At 69.2% G+C, this 23,296-nt stretch overlaps 1 protein-coding gene across 6 annotated transcripts; it reads left to right on the plus strand.

The window, feature by feature from the left end:
- The first annotated feature begins 1,633 nt into the window (after positions 1–1,633).
- On the plus strand, positions 1,634–22,033 carry CELF6 (CUGBP Elav-like family member 6). 6 transcript variants are annotated; one of them, XM_068958690.1, is made up of 13 exons: positions 1,634–1,916; positions 4,214–4,296; positions 14,330–14,378; positions 15,648–15,776; positions 15,887–15,966; positions 16,482–16,625; positions 16,788–16,932; positions 17,088–17,237; positions 17,525–17,587; positions 18,430–18,510; positions 18,874–19,017; positions 19,252–19,407; positions 20,771–22,033. In XM_068958690.1, the coding sequence occupies exons 1-12, from the start codon at positions 1,634–1,636 to the stop codon at positions 19,377–19,379; spliced, it is 1,479 nt and encodes a 492-aa protein (XP_068814791.1). In that variant the 3' UTR covers positions 19,380–19,407; positions 20,771–22,033. The 6 variants fall into 6 exon arrangements, with proteins under 6 accessions (XP_068814791.1, XP_068814792.1, XP_068814796.1 ...); XM_068958691.1 differs by having other exon boundaries at positions 21,004–22,033; XM_068958695.1 differs by having other exon boundaries at positions 1,660–1,916; positions 15,651–15,776.
- The last annotated feature ends 1,263 nt before the right edge of the window (positions 22,034–23,296 follow it).

The following is a 23,296-nucleotide window of genomic DNA, read 5'->3' on the forward strand; positions in this document are numbered from 1 at the left end:
CAGGGCCAACGGGTTTAAAAATAAACCGCGGCGTCGCTCAAGAACATCATCTGCCTCGCCGCGAGGCGCCCGGAGCCGCGCTAGCTCGGCGGCGATGCCCGCCGCTTCCCCGCCGCCCGCCAAGCAGCCCTCCGCCCCCGGGGGAGCCGCCGCTTTCGGCGGGCCCCGGCCCCTCGCCCCCGTCTCTCGGCCTCTTCCCGCGCCGGCTGGGTGCCGGGCTCGGAGCCCCCTTGCCCCCCCGCCTGGCCCGGCCGCTCGCCGCGGCCCGCTGCTGGTAAACGCGTCCGCTTGGACGGCGTCCGCCTGCGGCCTGGCGCGGCGGCTCGCTGAGGTAGTCGAGCAACCTGGGTATCACCGCTTTGCGGCCGTGCTGAGGACCGGCGGGGTGTTAACTCTGGAACCTACTGAGGACGGTAGGGGCTAGGCTGCTGCGCTGGAGCGGGGAGAAGAGATGTTCAGGTTGCGCGTGCAGGACACGGCCGGGGGGAGCTGGCAGGACGGCACGGAGCGACCTCAGCACGGGTCAGGGCCCGCCGCGCCTCAGTTTCCCCAGCGCCAGAGGAGCCCGGGGAGAACGAGCGCCCTCGGGCTCGCGTCGCGCCGGGAAGCTGACGACCACCCGCGCCAGCGCCCTCGACAGGGGCTCGGACAGCGCCGACAGCAGCATTATTCCCTCTCGATGAGCTGCTGCCTCCGTCGGAGACGGCAGGCGGCCGCTCTCTTTCTGGAGAGCTCGGCGCTTGTAATTAAATTCCTAATTATCTGTTTGCTCGTTAATTAGGATTGGCGGGATGACTGGCAACGAGGTGCAGCCGCAAGGCGATTACCCGGTGGGCCTGGCACGGGCAACGTTTTGGGGGGGGGGGGGGGGCCGAGAGGCGGCTCCTCCGCCCCGGCCGCGAGCTGTTGGCAGCCACGGGCCTGCTCTGGCGCGTGCCTGTGATGCCCCAGGGCTGTGAGGAGTTTGTCAGGTCTCAGCCAGGCTGGGGGTGCCATAGGGCTGTCTGCGGGCAAAGGGGGGCTGGGGGGAAGGGGGCAAAAGGGGGTGCCGGGGGGTGGGATGGGGGCACCATGGGGGGGTGGCATGGAGGTGATGGGGGGGCTAGAGGGCATGATGGGGGTGCTGGGGGCGGTGAGGGTGTATGGTGGGGGGGCAGCAAGGGGGGCGAGCAGGGTGAGGGGGATGATGGGGTGGGGGGTGAAGGGGGGCCGTGGAGGGGTGGAGAGGTGATGGGGGGTGAAGGGGGAAATGGGGGGGTGATGGGGGCCGTGGGGGAGCGAAGGGGGTGGGGGGGGCGGGCCGGGGTCCCCCCTTGCCGCCGCTGTTGATTGGCTGGCGCTGGCTCATTATGCTAATGACCCGCGCCTAGTCAAGGGTCAGCTGGCTGACGTCACCAGGCCGGGTGGCAGCAGCTGGCGGGAGCGGGAGCCGAGCGGGGCGGGGCGGGCGGGGAGCTGCCCGGGGCGGGGCGGGGCGGGCGGGGAGCGGGGCGGGGCCAGGCGGGGCTCGGGGCGGGGCCAGGCGGGGAGCGGGGCGGGGCGGGGCGGCCGCCCGCCTCCCCGCGCAGCAGCGGCGGGCGCAGCGGGCAGAGCCGGCGGCGCGGCGCGGCGCGGGGCGGCGCGGGGCGGCACCATGGCCGCGGCGGGCAGCGGCGTGGTGGCGGCGGCGGCGGCGGCGGCGGAGGCGGGTCCGGGCCCGGCGGGCGCGGCGTTCAGCACCGCGAACAGCGGCCGGGTGAACGGGCTGAGCCACCCGCCCGGCGCCATCGCCATGAAGGACCACGACGCCATCAAGCTCTTCGTGGGGCAGATCCCGCGCAACCTGGAGGAGAGCGACCTCAAGCCGCTCTTCGAGGAGTTCGGCAAGATCTACGAGCTCACCGTGCTCAAGGACCGCTTCACCGGCATGCACAAAGGTACGGCCCCGCCCGGCCCAGGGAGCCCGTCCGGGATGGGGCGCCCGCCGGCGCCGCGGTGCCTGTCTGGGCTGAGGGTGCTGGCCTGGAGTGGGGGCACCCGTCGGGGTTAGGGCAGGGTGAGGGTGCCTGTCTGAGTGAGGGTGCTGTCTGGGCTGGGGGCAGCCGCCTGGGGATGGGGACGTGCGCCTGGAGTGGGGGCACCCACCTGGGTGAGGGCACCTGCCTAGGGTTAGGGGTACCCACCTGAGATAGGGACACCCATGTGGGCTAGAGGACCTGCCTGGAGTGGGGGCAGCCACCTGGGGATGGGGACGTGGGCCTGGAGTGGGGGCACCCACCTGGGTGAGGGCGCCTGCCTAGGGTTAGGGGTACCCACCTGAGATAGGGACACCCATGTGGGCTAGAGGACCTGCCTGGAGTGGGGGCAGCCACCTGGGGATGGGGACGTGCGCCTGGAGTGGGGGCACCCACCTGGGTGAGGGCACCTGCCTAGGGTTAGGGGTACCCACCTGAGATAGGGACACCCATGTGGGCTAGGGGACCTGCCTGGAGTGGGGGCACCCGCCTGGGTGAGGGCACTTGTGTGGGGTTGGGAGCACCTGCCTGAGATAGGGTCACCTATCTGAGCTGGGGGCACCCTCGTGGGTGAGGGTGCCTGTCTGGGTTGGGGACACCCGCCTGAGGATGGGGACACCTGCCTGTGTTGGCAGCACATGTCTGGGATGAGGCATTCGCCTGGGTGAGGGTGCCTGTCTGGGGTGGGAGCATCCACCTGAGATAGGGACACCCATGTGGGCTACGGGACTGCCTGGAGTGGGGGCACCCTCGTGGGTGAAGGTGCTGTCTGGGTTGGGGGCACTCGCCTAGGGATGGGGATGTGCGCCTGGGCTGGGGGCACCCACGTGGGTTAGGGCGCCTCTCTGGGGTTAGGGGTACCCACCTGAGATAGGGACACCCATGTGGGCTAGGAGACCTGCCTGGAATGGGGGCACCCGCCTGGGGATGGGGACGTGCGCCTGGGATGGGGGCACCCACCTAGGTTAGGGTGCCTGACTGGGGATGGGGGCACCTGCCTGAGATAGGGACACCCATGTGGGCTAGGGGACCCACCTGGAGTGGGGGCAGCCGCCTGGGTGAGGGCACTTGTGTGCGGTTGGGGGCACCCACTTGAGGATGGGGACGTGCGCCTGGAGTGGGGGCACTCACCCGGTAGGGCGCCTGTCTGGGGATGGGGGCACCTGCCTGAGATAGGGACATCTACGTGGGCTGGGGGGACCCACCTGGGTGAGGGTGCCTGTCTGGGTTGGGGGCATCCACCTGAGATAGGGACACCCATGTGGGCTAGGGGACCTGCCTGGAGTGGGGGCAGCCACCTGGGTGAGGGCACTTGTGTGCGGTTGGAGGCACCCGCCTGAGATGGGGACAGCTGCCAGGGCTAGGGGACCCACCTGGAGTGGGGGCACCCTCGTGGGTGAGGGTGCTGTCTGGGCTGGGGGCACCTGCCTGAGGATGTGGACGTGCGCCTGGGATGAAGCACCCGCCTGGGGACGGGGACACCCGCCTGTGTTGCCAGCACCCGCCTGGGTCAAGGCGGCTGGGTTGGGGGCACCCGCCTGGGTTGGGGGCACCCACCTGGGGTCAGACCACCCACCCGGGATGGGGGCAGCCACCCGGCTTAGGGCACGGGGCACCCACCTGCCCGACCCGCTCTGCCCGCCCCGTCCCCGCGCCCGCGGGTGGCCTGACACCCGGCCGGGCCTCGGGGCACCCCGGCGGTCCCCGGCGCCGCAGCGGGGAGGGGGACGAGCTGGGTGTCTCCCGGCCGGGAATCTCGCGCTCGTTTGCGAGCTGTAAACGAGCCCCTGGGACGCCGGGAGCGCGCCGCTTCGTCCCGAATTTCTAGGAAACCGCGGAACGGAGGCTGGCGCGGCCGACCCTTCCCGGCGTTGGCGCCTCGCCGGGCCCCGTCCCCGCCGGCCGGGAAGGCAGAGGCGCGCGGAGCTCGCGGCTGAAGCCCCCCGGCCCGGGGCCGAGGCACGCTGATCGTACTTGTTAGCAGCTATTAATACTTAATCAGCTGGCGGATTTAATTGGGCCAATATTAAAAATGCATCGATGTCAATTTTATTCATTAAATATTGACTGGGCCGAAGGGACGCGGCCACCTCCAATAGTCGCGGGGTGGGGGGCTCCCCCCGGCGCGGGCCCCTTCCCGCGGTGGGGGGGACGCGGCGGGGGGGGACGCGGGGTGCCAGGCGGGGCCGGGCGCTGACTGCCGTCTCCCCTCTCCGCAGGCTGCGCCTTCCTCACGTACTGCGCCCGCGACTCTGCCCTCAAGGCCCAGAGTGCCCTGCACGAGCAGAAGACGCTGCCGGGGGTAAGTGAGAGCTCCTGGGCGGGCGGCACCGTGCCTCAGTTTCCCCCAACCCCGTGCCCGGCGCGGGCGGCTGCAAGGCCGCGGCGCCGCGGGCGAGAAACCGGCCCTTCCTCTCGCCGATGCCGGGGAGCACGGATTTGGGCCGGCGCCGCTCAGTGAGCCAGCGGGTGCTTGGCTGTCACTGCTGCGATGAGCTTGCAGTGCTCAGCCAGGCAGCGGTGCGTGACGCGCCGAGGGAAGGAGCCCCCCCCCCGTGCCTCAGTTTCCCCTTGTCGAGCAGCGCATCATGCCGGTTTCCGCAGCCGGGACGGAGGGAGGCCCGGGCAGGATGTGCCCCCGCTGCGGGGCAGGGCCGCGTTCGGGACGCAGGCCCCCTCTCAAAACCGCTGCTGTGACCCCGAGCTGGGGTTCGCCTGCGGTCGAGGCGGGTTTGCCGGGAGCCGGCAACGCGGCGGCGCGCGGGGCCGGCGGAGCGGCAGGGCAGGCCCCGGCGGGCGGCCCCGCGCGCCGCCGCGACGAATCCAGCCGCAATTTCAAATCACACCAAATCCATCGATCGGGGACACGCGGCCTCGGCAGCCTTTAATGACCCCCCCGGCCCGGCCCCGACCGGCCCGGGCGGCCGCGGCCGTCGAGCCAGCGCTCGAAACCCGGCCGCCAGCCCCCACCCCGGTCCAGATTCCCTCTCTTTATTCATTTATTTTTTATTCTTATTATGTTTTCCCCTTTCTCCTAGCGAGAGGCAGCTTTGTGGTCAGGAAGGCGGCCGGCGGGCGCAGGAGCTGCTCCCGAGGCCGCAGACCGAGGCATTGATTTTCCTGCCGCTTGCGCGCTGCTCTGCTTTCCGCGGGCTTCGACCTCGTGAGCTTAACAAAGTGCAAATAAATATTTAATTATTCCCCTAAATAAAAATCGATAGTGCCGCCGGTTGGCTGAGTAAAGCGCGGGCCCCATAAATTTTCCCCGCGCGCGCCTCGCAGCTCGCCCGCTAAGGCCGAGAGCGGCGGCGAGCGGGAGAGGCGCCCCGGGCGACCCCCCCGGCGGCGGGGGCGGGATGTGTCGCGCGACACCGGGGCCGGGGGGTGGCGGCGGTCCCCAGCGCACCGCCGTCTGCGCCACGCTCCCCGTGTTTAAATATCCGAGTGTAGCGCGCGGAGAGAGACTTCGTCGCGCGGCAGCCAGAAGGACGAGGAGGGATGGTGTGCATGGAGACGTGCCTTGCTGGCCCGTCCTCTTCATTGGCACAGCGCATCGGTAGGGTTAAGAGTTAACACTGCACTGGGCTGCACAGTGAGGAACAGCTGGACAGCAGGAACAGCAGCCGGAGCTGCTGTGTGCGTGGTAGTGCAGGCGCCGGCACATAGACACACATCCCCGTGGGCGCACACCCGCATGTGGGCAGACGCCTGCACATGCATCTGTGCGGGCGCACACCTGCACGTGAGCACACACCTGCACACACGTCCCCGCAGGCACACACCCGCACGTGGCACACAGCCACACACACGTCCCTGCGGGCACACACACGCACACGTGTCCCTGTGGGTGCACACCTGCACGTGGCACACACCTGCAGACGCGTCCCTGCAGGCGCACACCCGCACACGGACACACATCCCTGCAGGCGCACACCTGCACGTGGCACACACCCGCACCTGCCCATGCACCCCCACATGCGCACAGCTGCACGCAAGCGCACACCCGCACACGCGTCCCCACAGGCGCACAGCTGCACATGGCACACGCCTGCGCATGTGTCCCCACGGGTGCACACCCGCACATGGGCACACACCTGCGCGTGGCACACGCATCCCTGCGGGCGCACACCTGCACGTGGCACACGCCCGCACACTCGCACGTGGGCGCCCACCTGCACGTGGGTGCACGCCTGCACATGTGTCCCCGCGGGCGCACACCCGCACGTGGCGCACACCCGCCCACCCGCACGTGGGCGCCCACCCGCACGTGGGCGCACGCCTGCACATGCGTCCCCGCAGGCGCACACCCGCATGCGGGCGCACACTCGCACATGCATGCACGTCCCCGTGGGCGCACACCCGCACATGGGCGCACACCTGCACATGGCACACGCCCGCACACCTGCACGTGGCGCACACCCGCACACCCGCACGTGGGCGCCCACCCGCACGTGGGCGCACGCCTGCACATGCGTCCCCGCGGGCGCACACCCGCATGCGGGCGCACACTCGCACATGCATGCACGTCCCCGTGGGCGCACACCCGCCCGCGGCACACACCTGCACACCCGTCCCCGCAGGTGCACAGCCGCACGTGGGCGCCCGCCCGCCCGCCCGCGGGCTCCTCTCGCCGGCCCCTTTGCGCACCCCGCCCGCCCGCTCCGCCGCCTCTCGCGCCGGGGGGCGACGCCTGCGCTCCCTCCCCGCCGGGCCCGGCCGCGCCCTAGCGCCGCCCCTCGGCGCGGCGGCGGCGGCAGGGGGCGGGGCCAGCCGGCGAGAGGGGCGGGGCTCTGCCGCAGCCCCGCCCACGGGCTCGGCCCGGCCCGGCTCGGCCCGGCCCGGCGGGGCTGCGGCCGCCCCTCCCCCCGCCCCTCCTCCCGCGCGGCGCTGCGCCCAGCCGGGCCGAACCGAGCCGAGCCGGGCCGGGCCGAGCCGAGCCGAGCCGGGCCGAGCGGGGCCGGGCCGGGCCGAACCGAGCCGAGCCGAGCCGAGCGGGGCCGGGCCGAGCCGAGCGGGGCCGGGCCAAGCCGAGCGGGGCCGGGCCGGGCCGAACCGAGCCGAGCCGAGCGGGGCCGTCCCGAGCCGGGCCACCCGGAGCCGGGCCGGGCCGAACCGAGCGGGGCCGCCCCGAGCCGGGCCGAACCGAGCCGGGCCACCCGGAGCCGGGCCGGGCCGGGCTGCCCCGAGCCGGGCCGAGGCGGCCATGCAGCTGCCGCAGGTGCCGGCGCCCGGCCCGCGGCCGCCGCTGCTGTGGGTGCCGGCCGGCTCCAAGATGCTCTGCATCGAGGTAGGGCCCCCGCCTTTGTCTGCCCGGGGGGGGTGGGGGCTGGGTCGCTGGGTGTTTATGAGCACCCGGGGATGGAGGAGGGTGTTGCAGGGCGGTGGGGCTGGGGGTTGGAGGGGAGGGTGCGTTTGCACCCCGGGATGGGGGGGGGGTTGTGGGTGGGGGGGGTGTTGCACCCCGGGGCCGGGTAGGTGTGCGTTGCTGCGGGGGAAGGGGGGGGTGTTTGCACCCTGGGGTTGCAGGTGTGCCGGGAGATGGGCTGGGGGTGCACCCCCAGGCGGGGTGCTGGGGGGGGTGTTGGCACCCCGGGCTGGGGGTGCGCAGGTGTGTCGGTGGCCGCGTGCGTGTGTGCGCGTGCCGGGGTCGACAGGCAGGTGCGCGCTGTGGGTTTGCGCCCAGGGGTTGCGCGTGTGCTGCTGGGTGTATCTGCAGGCGGGCTCGAGGATGGTCCGTGCCCACCCAGGGGTGCGGGTGTGCGAGGGTAGGGTGTAGGTGTGTACACGCCCCAGGGTGTGAGTGTGTGTGGGGGGGGCAGCGGCTGGGTGCCTGTGCGGGGGGCTGCGGCAGTGCGGGGGGGAGTGCGGCCTGGGAGCCCCCCAGCCATGGGGAAACTGAGGCAGGGGGCACCGAGGACAGCGGCAGAGCCTGCTACCGGCTGTGCACGCGCCTGTGTGTTTACACCTGTGCGGGGTGTGTGCCCCGGCTGTGCGGTGCCAGCCGCTGCGGGGAGCGTGCTGTGGGTGTTGGGGGGGGGGGGGCTGTGCTTGGGTGTGCGGCGGTGTGGGGGTGTGTGATGGTGCAAGCGTGGTTGTCACTGGGCTAGGGGTGTGCAGCTGTACGGGGGTGTGTGGCAGTGTGAGCGTGGTTGTCGCTGGGTTGGGGCGTGCGGCTGTGCAGGGGTCTGTAGGTGTGCTGGTATAAGGGTGTGGTTGTGTGTGGCAGTGTGTGGTTGCACATGGGGGCTGTTTTAGGGAGTGTGCGTTGGGGGTGGCTGTGCGGTTGTGCGTAGGCATATATGGCTGCACACATGGGTGAGCGGTTGTGCTGACAAGGGTGTGAGGCCAGTGTATGGCTGCATGTGGGTGTGCGGTCGTGCTGGGGGGTGTGCTAGGACTGATGTAGGGATGTGCATGTGACTGTGCTGGTGCAAGTGAGCGGCTGTGCGTAGCTGTGCAGTTGTGCGTGGGGTCCTGTGGGGGGGGCATGCACAGAGTTGTGCTGGGCAGCAGTGTGGTTGTGCACAGAGGTGTGCTGGGGCTGTACACAGCTGTAGGGGGGTGTGGCAGTGTGTACAAGCTGTGTGCCTGTAACCAGGCCGGCTGTGCGCCCCAGGGCAGGTACTCGCTTTTGCCCACGACTGCCGGGGGCTCTGGCAGGCCGTTCCCACAGTGGATGGCTGCCTGTACCCAAGCGGCTGTCTCCCTGCGCTGGCTGTCGGTTGACTCCACTACAGTAACTGGGTGCCGGTGGCGCATCTGTGCGGGGAGCGGGGGGTACCGTGGTGCCGGTGGTAGGAGCAGGACTTTTGCGGGTGTCCGCCGCTCGAGTGTCACCCGGCGCCTCCGTCTCGGGCGGGCGCAAACCACCGGTCATTCGTATGCGCGGCGTATTTCGGCTGAAATACGTCTGGCTGTTGGGCTCCCGGCACCGCTGAGGAGGAGGGTGAGACGCGGGAGGAAGAAGTGAGGAGGGGGCGACGGGCAGAAATTCAAGGAGGCGCCAGGGCCCCGTCCCGCCCCGGCGAGTGGGGCGCAGTGATTGATTGGGCCCAGCGCGAGCTGCCTTTGGGCCAGCGCGACCTCTTTGGGCCGGGCCCGAGGCTTAGCCAAACCTTCCCCACCGCCGCGTCCCCATCCTCCCCGCACCGCGCCCCGTGTGAGTAACGTACGAAAGCGTGGCGGGCCCGCGGCGTGGGATAGTCCGGGAGCGGCGCCCAGCCGGCAAAGGGATCGCGGGAGCAAGGACTGCCTCAGCTGGGCTGGAGAGGTCTCCTCCCGCTTGGGTTTTCGGCTGAGTTTCTCCAGCCCCGTTGAAGAGCTTGGGGAGCCCCCGTGGGCAGCCCCAGCCCTGCCGCCCCCTGCGGATCTCTGCTGGGCGCCCACGGGTGCCGGGGCACCCCAGTCGGGGTCTCCTGTGTGCCTGGGTGCGTCCTCGGGGCGCGCGGGGCCGGGGTGACCTAGGGAAGGAAGGTGGGGAGAGGTGGGGATGAGGGTGGGTTGGTGACGGGGTGGGAGAGCGGACAGCTGGACGGACGCGGCGGTAGGGGCTGGGGGATGGAGAGGCCAGGGTTGGGGGACCCGAGGGTGGCCGGATGGGTGGGAGCTGGGGCGTGGATGGGTGGACGCGTGGGTGCTACGGGGGTGGAGGGGTGGATGATGGGGGGGGTAGGTGGGTGCTGCGGGGCGGATGGGTGAATAGGTGGGTGAGTGTTGGGATGGGGGATGGATGGGTGGGTGTTATGGGGTTGGGTGGGAGTTAGGGGGATGGATGGTTGCGTAGGTGTTGGGAGAGGGATGGATAGATGGTTATTTGGGTGCTGGGTGAGGGAAGGGATGGATGGGTGCTAGGAGAGGTAGGTGGCTGCGTGGGTGTTAGGGGCATCGATGGATGAGTGAAGGGATGGATGGGTGCTGGGGCTTGGATGGAAGGGTGAACAGACGGATGGGTGTTGAGAGGGGTGAGTGGACGGGTGCTGGGGCTTGGATGGAAGGGTGAACAGACGGATGGGTGTTGAGAGGGGTGAGTGGACGGGTGCTGGGGCTTGGATGGAAGGGTGAATGGACGGATGGGTGTTGAGAGGGGTGAGTGGACGGGTGCTGGGGCTTGGATGGAAGGGTGAATGGACGGATGGGTGTTGAGAGGGGTGAGTGGACGGGTGCTGGGACTTGGATGGAAGGGTGAACAGACGGATGGGTGTTGAGAGGGGTGAGTGGACGGGTGCTGGGGCTTGGATGGAAGGGTGAACAGATGGATGGGTGTTGAGAGGGGTGAGTGGACGGGTGCTGGGGCTTGGATGGAAGGGTGAATGGACGGATGGGTGTTGAGAGGGGTGAGTGGACGGGTGCTGGGGCTTGGATGGAAGGGTGGAGGGGCAGATGGGTGTTGGGAGGGGTGAGTGGACAGGTGTTGGGGCTTGGATGGAAGGGTGGAGGGGCAGATGGGTGTTGAGAGGGGTGAGTGGACGGGTGCTGGGGCTTGGATGGAAGGGTGGAGGGGCAGATGGGTGTTGGGAGGGGTGAGTGGACGGGTGCTGGGGCTTGGATGGAAGGGTGAATGGACGGATGGGTGTTGAGGGGGTGAGTGGACGGGTGTTGGGGCTTGGATGGAAGGGTGAATGGACGGATGGGTGTTGAGAGGGGTGAGTGGACGGGTGCTGGGGCTTGGATGGAAGGGTGAATGGACGGATGGGTGTTGAGAGGGGTGAGTGGACGGGTGCTGGGGCTTGGATGGAAGGGTGAACGGACGGATGGGTGTTGAGAGGGGTGAGTGGACGGGTGCTGGGGCTTGGATGGAAGGGTGGAGGGGCAGATGGGTGTTGAGAGGGGTGAGTGGACGGGTGCTGGGGCTTGGATGGAAGGGTGAACAGACGGATGGGTGTTGAGAGGGGTGAGTGGACGGGTGCTGGGGCTTGGATGGAAGGGTGGAGGGGCAGATGGGTGTTGAGAGGGGTGAGTGGACGGGTGCTGGGGCTTGGATGGAAGGGTGAATGGACGGATGGGTGTTGGGAGGGGTGAGTGGACGGGTGCTGGGGCTTGGATGGAAGGGTGAATGGACGGATGGGTGTTGAGAGGGGTGAGTGGACGGGTGCTGGGGCTTGGATGGAAGGGTGAATGGACGGATGGGTGTTGAGAGGGGTGAGTGGACGGGTGCTGGGGCTTGGATGGAAGGGTGGAGGGGCAGATGGGTGTTGGGAGGGGTGAGTGGACAGGTGTTGGGGCTTGGATGGAAGGGTGGAGGGGCAGATGGGTGTTGGGAGGGGTGAGTGGACGGGTGCTGGGGCTTGGATGGAAGGGTGGAGGGGCAGATGGGTGTTGGGAGGGGTGAGTGGACGGGTGTTGGGGCTTGGATGGAAGGGTGGAGGGGCAGATGGGTGTTGAGAGGGGTGAGTGGACGGGTGCTGGGGCTTGGATGGAAGGGTGGAGGGGCAGATGGGTGTTGAGAGGGGTGAGTGGACGGGTGCTGGGGCTTGGATGGAAGGGTGAATGGACGGATGGGTGTTGAGAGGGGTGAGTGGACGGGTGTTGGGGCTTGGATGGAAGGGTGAATGGACGGATGGGTGTTGAGAGGGGTGAGTGGACGGGTGTTGGGGCTTGGATGGAAGGGTGAATGGACGGATGGGTGTTGAGGGGGTGAGTGGACGGGTGTTGGGGCTTGGATGGAAGGGTGGAGGGGCAGATGGGTGTTGGGATGGGTGAGTGGACGGGTGCTGGGGCTTGGATGGAAGGGTGGAGGGGCAGATGGGTGTTGAGAGGGGTGAGTGGACGGGTGCTGGGGCTTGGATGGAAGGGTGGAGGGGCAGATGGGTGTTGGGAGGGGTGAGTGGACAGGTGTTGGGGCTTGGATGGAAGGGTGAATGGACGGATGGGTGTTGGGAGGGGTGAGTGGAGGGGTGTTGGGGCTTGGATGGAAGGGTGGAGGGGCAGATGGGTGTTGGGAGGGGTGAGTGGACGGGTGCTGGGGCTTGGATGGAAGGGTGGAGGGGCAGATGGGTGTTGGGAGGGGCGGCTGTGTGGGTGCTGGGATGGGCGAAAGGGTGGACGGGTGGGTGTCAGGGGCATGGAAGGCAGGAGGGTGGTGGGGGCGTTGGGATGGGTGTTCGGAGGGGTGTTGTGGGGATGGGCCGTGCAGGAGGGATCTGAGCAGGGGTGCGGGTGGCCGCCGCGGCGGAGGCGGCACACACGGCGCCGCGGGGCCGGGGCGATGCCGCCGGCGGCGAAAGCCCCTTTCTGGGGGGGGCGCGAGGGCCGGGTGGGTTTCTCCCGCGGCCCTCGGGCAGGTTCGCCGGGCCCCGAGGCCTGACATTTATAAACATCAGCCGGTCCCAGAGAATCGATACCGTTTAATAACCGGCGAGCGAAGAGGAGAGACGCATCAAAATGACATTCTGCGGCTCCCTAAATGTTATTCTAAATCAAACTCGCTGCCTTTTTATTACGTTAAGCATATAGCATCGGGCCCGGGAAATACAGTCCATCAAAGGCCATCGCGCTAGTAAAGGTGATTGGCAGCTCGGTGTTGGGGGGGCAGCGCCTGTTTCCCCCCCCCCCCGAAAACGGCCTTCCCTCCTCCCCGCTGCCCTGTGCCGGCGGGGTCCGGCCTCCCCCAGCAGCTCCGGGGAGGGGCGAGGGGGCCGCATCCCACGGGGGCTGGGGGCCGCCTTGCCCCCCCCCCCGAATCTCGGGGCCGAGCGCTGCCCTCCGGCAGCCTTCTGGGCGTGGGGCGGGCCGGATGCGGCGGCGGTGCGGGACCCCCGCGCCCCGGGGTACCCCCCGGCACCCCTCCGCCGCCGCCGCGGAGCATCCCTGGCGGCCGCTGCCGTTTCTTCCCCGCGTTTCCCTGGAGACGAGGCGGTTGCTGTGGAAACCTCCCTCCTCTTCGTTATCCTTCCTCTTCGTTAGCGCGGCTGGCACTGCCCCCCCATGCAGCACCCGGGCGCCGGCCGAGCCCCCACGGGCCCGGGGCGGTTTCGTTCCCGTGGTGCGGAGGCGGCTGTGCGTGTGGCTGGCGGTGCGCACGCCTGTGCCCCTCCGGTGAGGGCTGCCTCCAGGGTGTATCCGTCCGCCTGTGCGCGTGCATTTGCTCCACCCAGCGGGTGTGCACGCTTGCAGTAACGGTGTAGCCACACGCGCGTGCCAGAGCGACGTGGGCAGGGGGTGTCGGCAGGCACGCGGGGTACCTCTGCCTCGTCTATCCAGCTGTGCCCCGCACCATGCACGGGGGGCCGTCTGCCTGCAGTCGCGGTGTTCACGCGTGTGTCTGCCCACGCGGGCCGCCCCGCTCCTGCCCGGAGCCGGTCACGCGTGTCGGCTCGGTGTTGCCGTGGCGACCCCATCCGGCACATGGCCCCGCTCCCGCGGCAACGCAGGGGAAGCACGCTTGTTGCCATGGAAACTGCCGACTGTAGCTTTGAGGAAGAACGGGGTGGGGGGGAAGGAAGCAGGGAGAGGACGGGATGGAAGGAGACATGGCTCGGCGGGGCACCGGCTCATGCCAGCCGCCTGGCGGCCCCCGCCTGGCCGCACAACCGTGGCGCTTGCGCCCTACAGCCGTGTGTGCGCCTGTGCACCGCCCTGGTCACTTGTCACCCCACGGCGCGGAGCGTCAAGCGCCGTTAGCCGGCGGGCGAGCGAAGCCCTGTCTCACCCGGCACCCGATTAAATCAGGTGGCCGAGCGGAAAGCCCGTCAGGCGGATGCGGGGTGTGAGAGGGACCATCGGGGGGTGTCAGCCGCCCGGCCCTGCTCAGCGTCGCTCGCTGCCTCCTCCGCAGCCCTTTGCGGTCGAGGGAAGCGGGCCCGGGGCCAAGGCCGGCCCGGGGCGGCCGGCCCCGGCGCCCTCCGGCTCCCCGGCGCCCTCCGGGCGGCTCGCCTCCGCTCTCCCAGTTCTCCCAGTGCCTCAGCTTTACTGGCCGCCGGGAGGCGATGGACGGGCCGCGCGGCGGAGCTTTAATTGACTGTAATAGCCCTCAAAAGGCATCGCCAGCTTCTCCTCACCCGCCGATCTATTAGCGGGATGGACAGGCGGGTGCTGGAGCCCCGGCGGCGCGGACGGAGCCCCTAAAATGCTGCCAGCTGTGGGGGGGCCGGCGCTGAGCCCCCCAACCCTGAACAGCCCAAGGGGCGCTGCCCAGTCCGGTGTGCACAGGAAGTCCAGGCCTCTTCTTGCAGGTGACCGTGCCGGGGCAGCTGGTTTCTCCGAGCCGCTTCCCAGCCGTGTGCTAGGCAGGCGCCAAATCCCGGCCTGGACTCGTGCCCCTCCTGGAAGGGGTCCGTGGGGCGCAGCAGGCCGTGGTGCCCCCCAACCCACCGCCCGCTCCCGGTTGTGTTTTGCAGATGAACCGCCCCATCCAGGTGAAGCCGGCGGACAGCGAGGGCCGAGGAGGTAGGTACCCCCCGCCGCGGCTCGGCCCTGCCTGGGCGATGGGACCGCCGCGGGACAGAGGGGACGGCGGAGGCCGGCGGCGGGGGGGGGGACGGATGGACGGAGGGACGGCGCGGCGAGTCCCGCGCTGCGGTGCTGCGAGGGTTGGGGCCGTGGGGCCGCGGAGGCGGCGAGGGCTGCGAGGGCTGTTCGTCCGCAGAGGAAGCGGTGCAAGGAGCCGGCTGTGCCGCTAGCGTCCCGATGAACGGGCGGGCGACGAACGTCCTGACGTCCAGGCTGGGCCGGGCGCCGGCGCGCCCGTCTCCGACAGCCTCTCGCTGGGAAGGGCAGGGGCGGCGGTGGGGGGCTGAGGCCTGGCGCCGCTCGTGACACCAGTGAGACCTGCGGCTGCGGCCGGGGTTGGCGGGGGCCGCCGCGTGTCCGCGGCGCGACAGCCGGCGGTACGAAATCCCTCTGGCCGGGGGAAGCACCCGCGCGTTCAGAGCGAGGCACCGTTGTTAAACACGACTGCGCTGGTGCGAGCGCGTCCCGGAGGGAGCCGCTGACCGAACGTCGTCGGTGAGGGATTACGAATCGGTGGGCGAGAGCTCCGGCGCATCCCGGGAGAGGGATGCTCCCGCGCCCGGCCCGCTCCTCCCGGCCCGCCTCGGCCCGGCGATGGCTTATGTTTAACCAGGCAGCCTCTGAGCCCTGTTCCCTTAACTACTTGTCGCAGTACCTTAACGGGCAGAGCATTAGTCGTCTCCTGCCATTATTTATTTATTTCCCTGGCAACGCTCTGACAAGGCACCTTATTTTCTTTGTCAAATGCCATTAGCGCGCGGCGCGAGCGGGCGGCCGCGCAAGACGGATGCTGGTAATAATCATGAAATCCTCATCATTTACTCTCCCTTCTCTCGCGTTTGGGTTATTTACGTCCGCCGGGCACGGCCGGAGGCTGCGGGTCGTTCCGACAGTCAATCACACGAATGCAATTGCCGGCGTTCAGCGGGCTCGCGGGCTGACTCGGTTCGCCGGCGGCGCCGGGCTCCTCCGTCCCGGTGCCGGAAGAGCCCCGGGGCGGCGAGCCCCTCTCCGTCCCCAAAGCCGGAGGCGGCTCCTCCGCGTTCCCGCGCTCTTCCGGCCGCCCCGTCCGGGCGCCGCGCGGTTTCTCCGGCAGCGGGTTTGCGCCTCGTCGGCGTCCCGCGTTGGCTGGGGCGGGTCCGGGGCTCCTTCCCCGCTGGGCGCCGCGCGCCTGCCGCTGGCCCACGGCCTTCGCTTTGCTGTTAGAAGACAGGAAGCTCTTTGTGGGAATGCTGGGGAAGCAGCAGGGCGAGGACGACGTCCGGCGGCTCTTCGAGCCCTTCGGCCAGATCGAGGAGTGCACCATCCTCCGGGGGCCGGACGGAGCCAGCAAAGGTGGGCGCTCGGGGGGCCGGGTGGGCGGGTGCCGCCCCGGCGGAGCCGTGGGGCTTTTGCACCGGGGCCGGGGGGTCGGTTAAATACCCGCGTCCCCTCTCTCCCCGTAGGATGTGCCTTCGTAAAGTACGGAAGCCACGGCGAGGCGCAAGCTGCCATCAACAGCCTCCACGGCAGCCAAACGATGCCGGTAAGGGCCGCCCGGCCGCGCCGGGGGACGCCTCGAGCCCGGGCGGGAGGCGGGAGGCGCCGTCCCCAGCCCCGCGCCGCCTGCCTGCCCTAACGCTCGGCTCGTGGGGTCCGCCGGCTAATTGGATCGAAACTCTCGGCGGCCCAGCGCACGGCCGCCAGCGTAACCCCGAGGAGCACGCTTTCCTCGGAGGGCGCGGGGCGCCGGCGGCCGGCGCGGCGCGCGGGGCTGGTTCGCCCTCGGGCTGCAGAAAGCTGCCGTTTAATTAACAGCGAAGGTCAAACGTGTGAACGAGGCAGAAAGGAAAGAGAGTCCAGGGAGCGGCGGGCGGCCGCCGTGAAAGATGGCTGTAATTAAAGCTGGCGCTCGTCACCGGTTGCTCCTGACAACGGGGACCGGTTTCCCGGGGGGGGGGGGGGGGCCGCGGCCGGCCGGGTTGGGATGCTGCCGGGAGCGAGCGGCTTTCGGGCGCGCCGGGGGGGCCGCCGTCAGCCCCTCGCGCCCCCCTCTCGCAGGGCGCCTCGTCCAGCCTGGTGGTGAAGTTCGCGGACACGGACAAGGAGCGCACGCTGCGGCGGATGCATCAGATGGCGGGGCAGCTGGGCATCTTCAACCCCATGACCATCCAGTTCGGCGCCTACGGGGCGTACACGCAGGCGGTACGAGGCGCGGGGGGCCGGGACCCTCGGGCGGCGGTCCTCGAGCCCAGCCCCCGGCTGCCGGCGCAGAGGGGAGAGGCTAATTTGGTCTTCCTTCCCTGCCCCTCCCCGCGTCTCTCCCCATCTCCCTCTCTCCCCTTTTTCGCCCTTTCTTGCCTTAAGATAATGCAGCAGCAGGCGGCCCTGATGGCCGCGGCGCAGGGCACCTGCCTCAACCCCATGGCGGCCATCGCCGCCGCCCAGATGCAGCAGATGGCCGCCTTCAACGTCAGCGGGCTCGTGGCCGCCCCCCTGACGCCGTCTTCAGGTGCCGTTGGGGGCGAGCGGCGCGGTGGTTTGGGGAGGGGGGGGGGTTCGGCGTCCGGCGTCGCCCCTGGGGCTGGCAGGTCCGCCCAAGCCGGGCTGGAGCCCGTCCCCCCCCCCTCCTCCTCCTCCTCCTCCACCTCCCCGCCTGGCCCGCAGGTACCAGCACGCCGCCCGGCCTCGGCGCGGCGCCCGTCCCCAGCATCGCCGCGCCCATCGGCGTGAACGGCTTCAGCCCGCTGCCGCCGCAGACCAACGGGCAGCCCGCCTCGGAGACCATCTACGCCAACGGCATCCATCCCTACCCAGGTGGGCGCCGGGCCACGGCTGCAAATGCCCCCGCGCTGCCGGGCGCCGAAAGCGCGTCGGCGTCACCGGCGCCGCTTGCGCCGCCCGGGGCAGAGGCCGCGGGCGCTCGGTTCGCGCGGCCGCGGAGACGCCGAGTCGCCTTCGCCCGGGCGCTTGGCAGCCCGGCGCCCCAGGCGGCGGGGAGGCGGCGCGCGGCCCGTCTGAGCCCGCTCCCTGGCTCCTCCGGCCGCGAAAGCCGCTTGCCCTCTGGCTTTATCTTCCTTATTCCCTCTCCCTTCCCTTCGCAGCTCAAAGTCCCACCGTGGCGGATCCCCTCCAACAAGCCTACGCGGGCATGCAGCACTACGCAGGTACCGACCTGCGCTTGGTCCTTCTCCCTCTGCCCCGTCCTGTCCTCCCTTCCCAGCGCCGTCCGGCTCCGGGACGAAATGAGGCGCCGGGAGCTGCCGGGGGGCGGCAGGGATCCCCAGCGAGGAGGTTCAGGATGGGTTTCGCCCAGGGAGCCGGCGCCGGGCCGCGGGGCGAAGCCGCCTGCAAGCGCGGTGCCCGGGCAGGAGAGGGGCCGGGTGCCGGCGGAGGGGCAGGCGGCGCGGCCGGGCCGGCGCGGGGCCGGCGGCCTCTGCGGAGGGACGCTTGCAGGGGAAAGGACGGGGCTGATAGCTCCTCGGGTGCTTTCCGAGGGCTGGGCGGGTGGGAGGACGTCGGCCCGACACCTCTGCGCCGCCCGAGCGCCTGTCCTCGGCGGCACCTCTCTCCGCTGACGATGGAGGGAGCCAGCGCTTAGTTTTGAGCTAGTCAAAGCCAGCGGGATGGCGTCCCGCGCCGCCGGCCGAGCCGGGGACGGACTGGGCTCTGCAGCCGCTCAAGGCAGACCCTTGGCCCGGCGGCCGGTGCTGCTGGCGCAGAGGAGGATCTCGGCGTCCCTCCTTCCCTCAGACAACGCGGGCTTTGTACCCAACTTTTCCACGCCGAAAAAGCCCTCCGCGCCGCGTGGGCCGGGGGGCGTCGCGGGAGAGCGTCGTCCTGCGCGCCCAGAGGCCGACGGGCCGGACGCCTCCAGGCCCGCGAGCGCTGCCGGCCGGCCGGCGTCCCCCCCTCCCCGCCCCGGGGCCGGGCAGCCTCTGGGGCTGGCACGGGCGGCCCCGGGGTCGTGCCCCCGGCGGGGTGTCACGGCGGCGTCTCTCTGTTTCAGCAGCGTATCCCGCCGCCTACGCGCCCATGAGCCAAGCCTTCCCCCAGCCAGCGCCCGCCATGCCGCAGCAGCAGCGAGAAGGTGAGGGGCCGGGCGCCGGCGCCCGCGGCTCGGCCTGCCCTGCCCTGCCCGAGGCCGCGGCGCTGCCCGAGCGTCGCCGGCCGGCGGGGAGAGGAGGGGGCTCTGCCAGCCCCTGTCCAGGCTGGGAAGGCGACGCGCGAGTTCGATGGTTTGCGAGGAAACGGCCCCAAATCCGCGTCTCCCGTAAGCGAGCGGAGCCCTTGCTGGAAGCGGCCCCGTCCCCGGAGGAGCGGATTTGCCGGCGGCTTTTTGGCTGGACCGGGCGTTTTGCACGGAGGGGGCTCGCTGCGGCCGTCGGAGGAGGAGGAGGAAGGTGTGGGCGCCTCTTGGCTGACGTGCGGCTGTCCTTTGTGTGTCACCCAGGTCCCGAAGGCTGTAACCTGTTTATTTATCACCTGCCCCAGGAGTTCGGGGATGCGGAGCTCACGCAGATGTTTTTGCCTTTCGGCAATGTCATCTCCGCCAAAGTCTTTGTGGACCGCGCCACCAACCAGAGCAAATGCTTTGGTGAGTGCCGGCGCGCGGCTCTCCCGTTTCCGTCACCCGTCGCGGAGGCGAGCGGGACAAACCAGCTCCGCTGCGAGGCCCCCGGCGCCGGCCGCGCCCGCGGGAGGGCGGGCGTCCTGCAGGGCCCGGTTCGGGGGCGCTGAGCCGGAAGGGGAGACGCGGCGAGGGTCCGGGCGCTGCCGGTGACGAACCGCGTCCTCCCTCCCGCCGCCCTCTCCCTTGCCGCCCCCCCAGGTTTCGTCAGTTTTGACAATCCCGCCAGCGCTCAGGCGGCCATTCAGGCCATGAACGGCTTCCAGATCGGCATGAAGAGGCTCAAAGTCCAGCTGAAGCGGCCGAAAGACGCTAACAGGCCCTACTGACCCCTGCTCGCCCTGGCCCTGCAGAGAGGTAAGGGGGGGCCCGGCCCGCCCCCGCCGCCCCGCTCTGCCCGCCGGGTCCGCTCGGGCTTCCTCCGCGGCCGCGGCGCCGGCGCGAAACGCCCCCCAGCGCCTTTGGGCTCCCCCCCGGTTTTCGGGAGCGGCAGGAAGCGGGCGAGCGGGCGGCGAGGTGCTGCCGGGTCCCCGCTCCGGCCTCCGAGCGCGTGGTCAGCGCGCGCCGAGGGCCCTCGGGCTCCGGCGGCGCCGCCGTGGCCGCCGCCCCCGCTCCGGTTTGGCTTCTCCCCGCTCCGAGAGCGGCTGGGAGCGGCGGGGCGAGAGCGTCTTTCGGGGAGAAAGTCGCGGGGCGCGGAGCCGAGCGGCTGGTCTGGGGTCGTGGCGTGGTGGAGAGGGCCGGAGCGGGCGCTAGGACGCCTGGGCCCCTCTGCCGCCGCTTCCCTCCGGTGCGGTTCAGCTCCCGCTCCGAAGCCCCGGGCCGGCAGCCGCGTCCTTCGCGGTGTTATAAAAGCAGCCGGAGAAGCGGTGGCAGCGGCCGCTGCGTCGGGGCGGCCCCGTTTCGGTCGCTTTCCCCGCGGCGGGTTTTTGCCTCCCGTCAGGCGTTTTCGCCGGCGCCGGCGGGGGGACGGAGGCGGCCGCGGCGCCACCCGACCTCCAGCAGCTCCGTCAAACCGATTCACCCTTTCCTTATGTTTTGTCTCCTGCGGCCCAGCCGCCCCTGTACCCCGCCGGCCCCGGCCACTCGTTGCTCCGCGATGGCCCGGAGTTGCCTAGCAAACCCCGGCTGTTAGGCGAGACCCCCCTAAAATCGGTCCCTCCCTAACAAGCCGCAAGTGTAAGTGCCTCGCTCGTGTCGTCGTCCTCTGCCAAGACGCCCGTGGCCGGTTGTGACCTCGTTGCGTGACTTGCCGTTGAGTTTTTTGGTATCTTTCTCTTATCTTTGTTGTTATTTTTGTCGTTGTTATTATTTTTTGGCTGTTTTGGCTGTTTGTGGAGTGCCGTAGTGAAGCCCTGGTGCCGGCTCCGGGCGCGCTCGTCGGTGGGTTCGTCGCGAGCTGTGCTCCTGCCCGGGGCTCTCCTCCTCCTCCTCCTCCTCCTCCTCCCTGTCCTCCCGTCCCGATACCCGTGCGCGTGTTCCTCCGCGTGCGCTGTTGGGCCGCGGCGACGGGGGGGCGCTCTCAGCCCGAACCGGGGGGTCGCCCCGGCTCTTGCGCTCTCTCCGAAGAGTTTGCGAAGGGTCACTTCACTTTAGACACAGGAAATCCTCACTATACGTGTAAATATTTCTATCGCTCGTCGCCGTTATTGTTTTCCTTTGCGGCCCGGCAGCCGGGAGGCGGGCTCGCGGCCGCGCCAACGCGCCCTTTGCCGTCTTGCAGGCTGGGCGTCCCGCGGTGTGTGAAGAGTATTCCCCTTCCCCAAGCGCAGTATCCGGACTTGAAACTCTCTTTCTTTGCAACATATCACGGAGGAGGAGGAGGAAGAGGAGGAGGAGGAGGAGGAGGAGAGGACGCGACGGAGGAGAAGAAACGCGGGAGAGCGCGCCACTCTTGGTCGTACCTTTTCTTTTCTGTTTCGATTTTTTTCGGCTCGGTCCCGTTTGTTGCTGGAGGAGGAAGAGAGCGCGAGGAAGAACGGGAGGAAGAGCGGCGCCACGGCGTCGGGCGGAGGCGGGCAGCGCAGAGCTTTGCTGTCCAGCGCCGGCGGCCGCTTGCGGAGGAGACTTCCCCGAAGCCCTCGCCGGGAGCGCGCTGGGATTCCCGGTGGGGCCAGGCCCTCGGCCGCCAGCACGTCACCTACCCGTATATATATATATACATTTTTTTTTAAAAAGCACTCATTTGCTGCTACAACTTTCGGAGGAGGAACTAGGAAGGAGGCTCCAAACGGATTACAAACCAAAGCCGGTGGGCTCGGACCAGGCTCACGCGCTTCACCCGGGCGACGTTCGTTTGAAAAGGGAAAGAGAAATCGCGTTTTTTTTTCCCCACGCTCGGCTGGGAGGAAAAAAAAAAAGAAAGGGAAAAAAAAAGAAAGAAAAAAAAAGAAATCGAAGGATAAAAGGATGTTGGACTTATAGAAGATATATATAAATAAGTATATATATATATATATATCTATATATATATATAGCCCACGGAGCAGGGGGCAGGACGCGCACCTCGCCCTGCTTGTCACTGGCACAGGGACATAGGATTACTTGTTTCAGAGTCATATCATTCCTTAGAGTTTAGGGACCAAAGGACTATTGCTTTTTTAAAATATATATAAAAATTAATTAATTTAAAGAAAAAAAAAAGGAAAAAAAAAACGATGAAAGAAAGGAAGCGGAAAGAAAAAAAGATCTTTAAAAAAAAAAAAAGAAAAAAGAAAAACAAGCCCAGAACGGGTGGCGCAGAAGCTGCAAGCGTGCCGAGGAGCAGCCGGCTCGAGGGGCGGACGGGCTCGCGGCGCCGGCCCGGGGCTCGGCGGCGGCCGCTGCAAAGAGCCCCTCGGCCAGCCGGCGAAGCGACGGCCTTGCCCGGCCCTCTCCGTAGCGGCACTCGTAGTAGTAAGTTTTTTTTGTTTTTTTTTTTTCTTCCACCCAAAACGTGAGGTTTCAGCAGGAGACCGGCGAAACCAAATAAACTTATTTTGTCGAAGCCGTCACGCCGGGTTGTTCTTTGGCGCAGGGGCCAGCGCTGCCCGCTGGGCTCCCGCCGCGCGCCGCCCGGGGCCCCCAGACCGCCGCGCCCCGCACCGCGCCGCCGCCTGCCCCCTCTCCTGCAGCTCTGCTCTTTTTTGGGAAGGGCCGCGCCACCTGCCCGGCTCGTTTCCATCTGCCCCCCCGCAGCCTCGCTTGCTTTTTGGGTGGCCGCCCGTGTGGTTTTTCCCGCAGGAGAAACCCGAGGGAAATCGCCCCCCGCCGCCACCGCCCCGGGAGCCGCTGGCCGCCGCGCTCGGTGCCCCCCTCTCCGCGGCGGCGGCGCCCCTTTTTGGGGGGTTTTGCTGTTGTGTCCTGCCGATTCGGAGCCGCCCGCCGCTGGGGGCCGTGGGCGGTTCCCGCGGGGCCCCTCGCAGCCGCCCCCCAACCGGCTCCAGCGGCCACGCGAAAGTGGCTTTTTCCTTCCTTTTTTTTTTTTTTTTAAGGAAAAAAATTCCCACAAATCCAAACACAATCCGGCACCCCCGGGTGCCTCCCGCTGCCCACCGGTGTTACGAGCCCGTCGGTTCTCAGCCGGCGCCCTCGGCCCTGCCGGGGAGCGGGGAGAGGTGCGTCCCCGTCCCCGTCCCCGCGCGGTGGCCTGCGTCCCGCCGGGGCTCGGCGCTTTGGGCCGAGGCCACGGCCGTGTCCCCCCCCCCCCCAAACGCTGTCCCCCCGCAGCGAGCACAAACCCAGCAGGAACTGCCGTCACTAAGGGCTAACCTTTTGCTGCCGTAGTCTCTCGCTACCTTGAAGGACCGACCAGGAGAACCCCGCGGGGTTCTCAGCGCCAAGCTACCTCTGCCGAAACGGCTGCTACCCACCCACCCGTCCCCCCCGGCCGCCCTCCCGCCCCGGCCCTCGCGCCGCCCCGGCAGCTTCTCGGTCCTCGCGCCCCGGCCTGGTCCTTCGCGGGCGAGCCGGCTTTCCGGTTTCCTTGTCGTAGAAAGGCAGACGCGCGCGCGCGCCCGGCCGTTGCCTCTGTATCTTTGTAGTTGCTGGTATCTGCTTAGATTGAAATAAAGCACAGTCCAGTGGGAGTTTTCCGTCTCGTTTCGCTCCCCCCGCCGCCGAGTCTCTTCCTCGGCGCCGCGCTCCGGCCGTGCGCCAGCCCCGCGATGGTCCCCGCGTCCTGGGGGGGCCCGTCGCCGTGGGGCGGTCCCGTCCCCAGGGCTGCAGCCCTTCCCCGTGGCGTGACCCCTCAGCCGTGGCGGCTCGTTCG

The sequence above is a fragment of the Struthio camelus genome, chromosome 12, assembly GCF_040807025.1.
Source record: "Struthio camelus isolate bStrCam1 chromosome 12, bStrCam1.hap1, whole genome shotgun sequence".
Taxonomy (NCBI): Eukaryota; Metazoa; Chordata; class Aves; order Struthioniformes; family Struthionidae; genus Struthio; species Struthio camelus.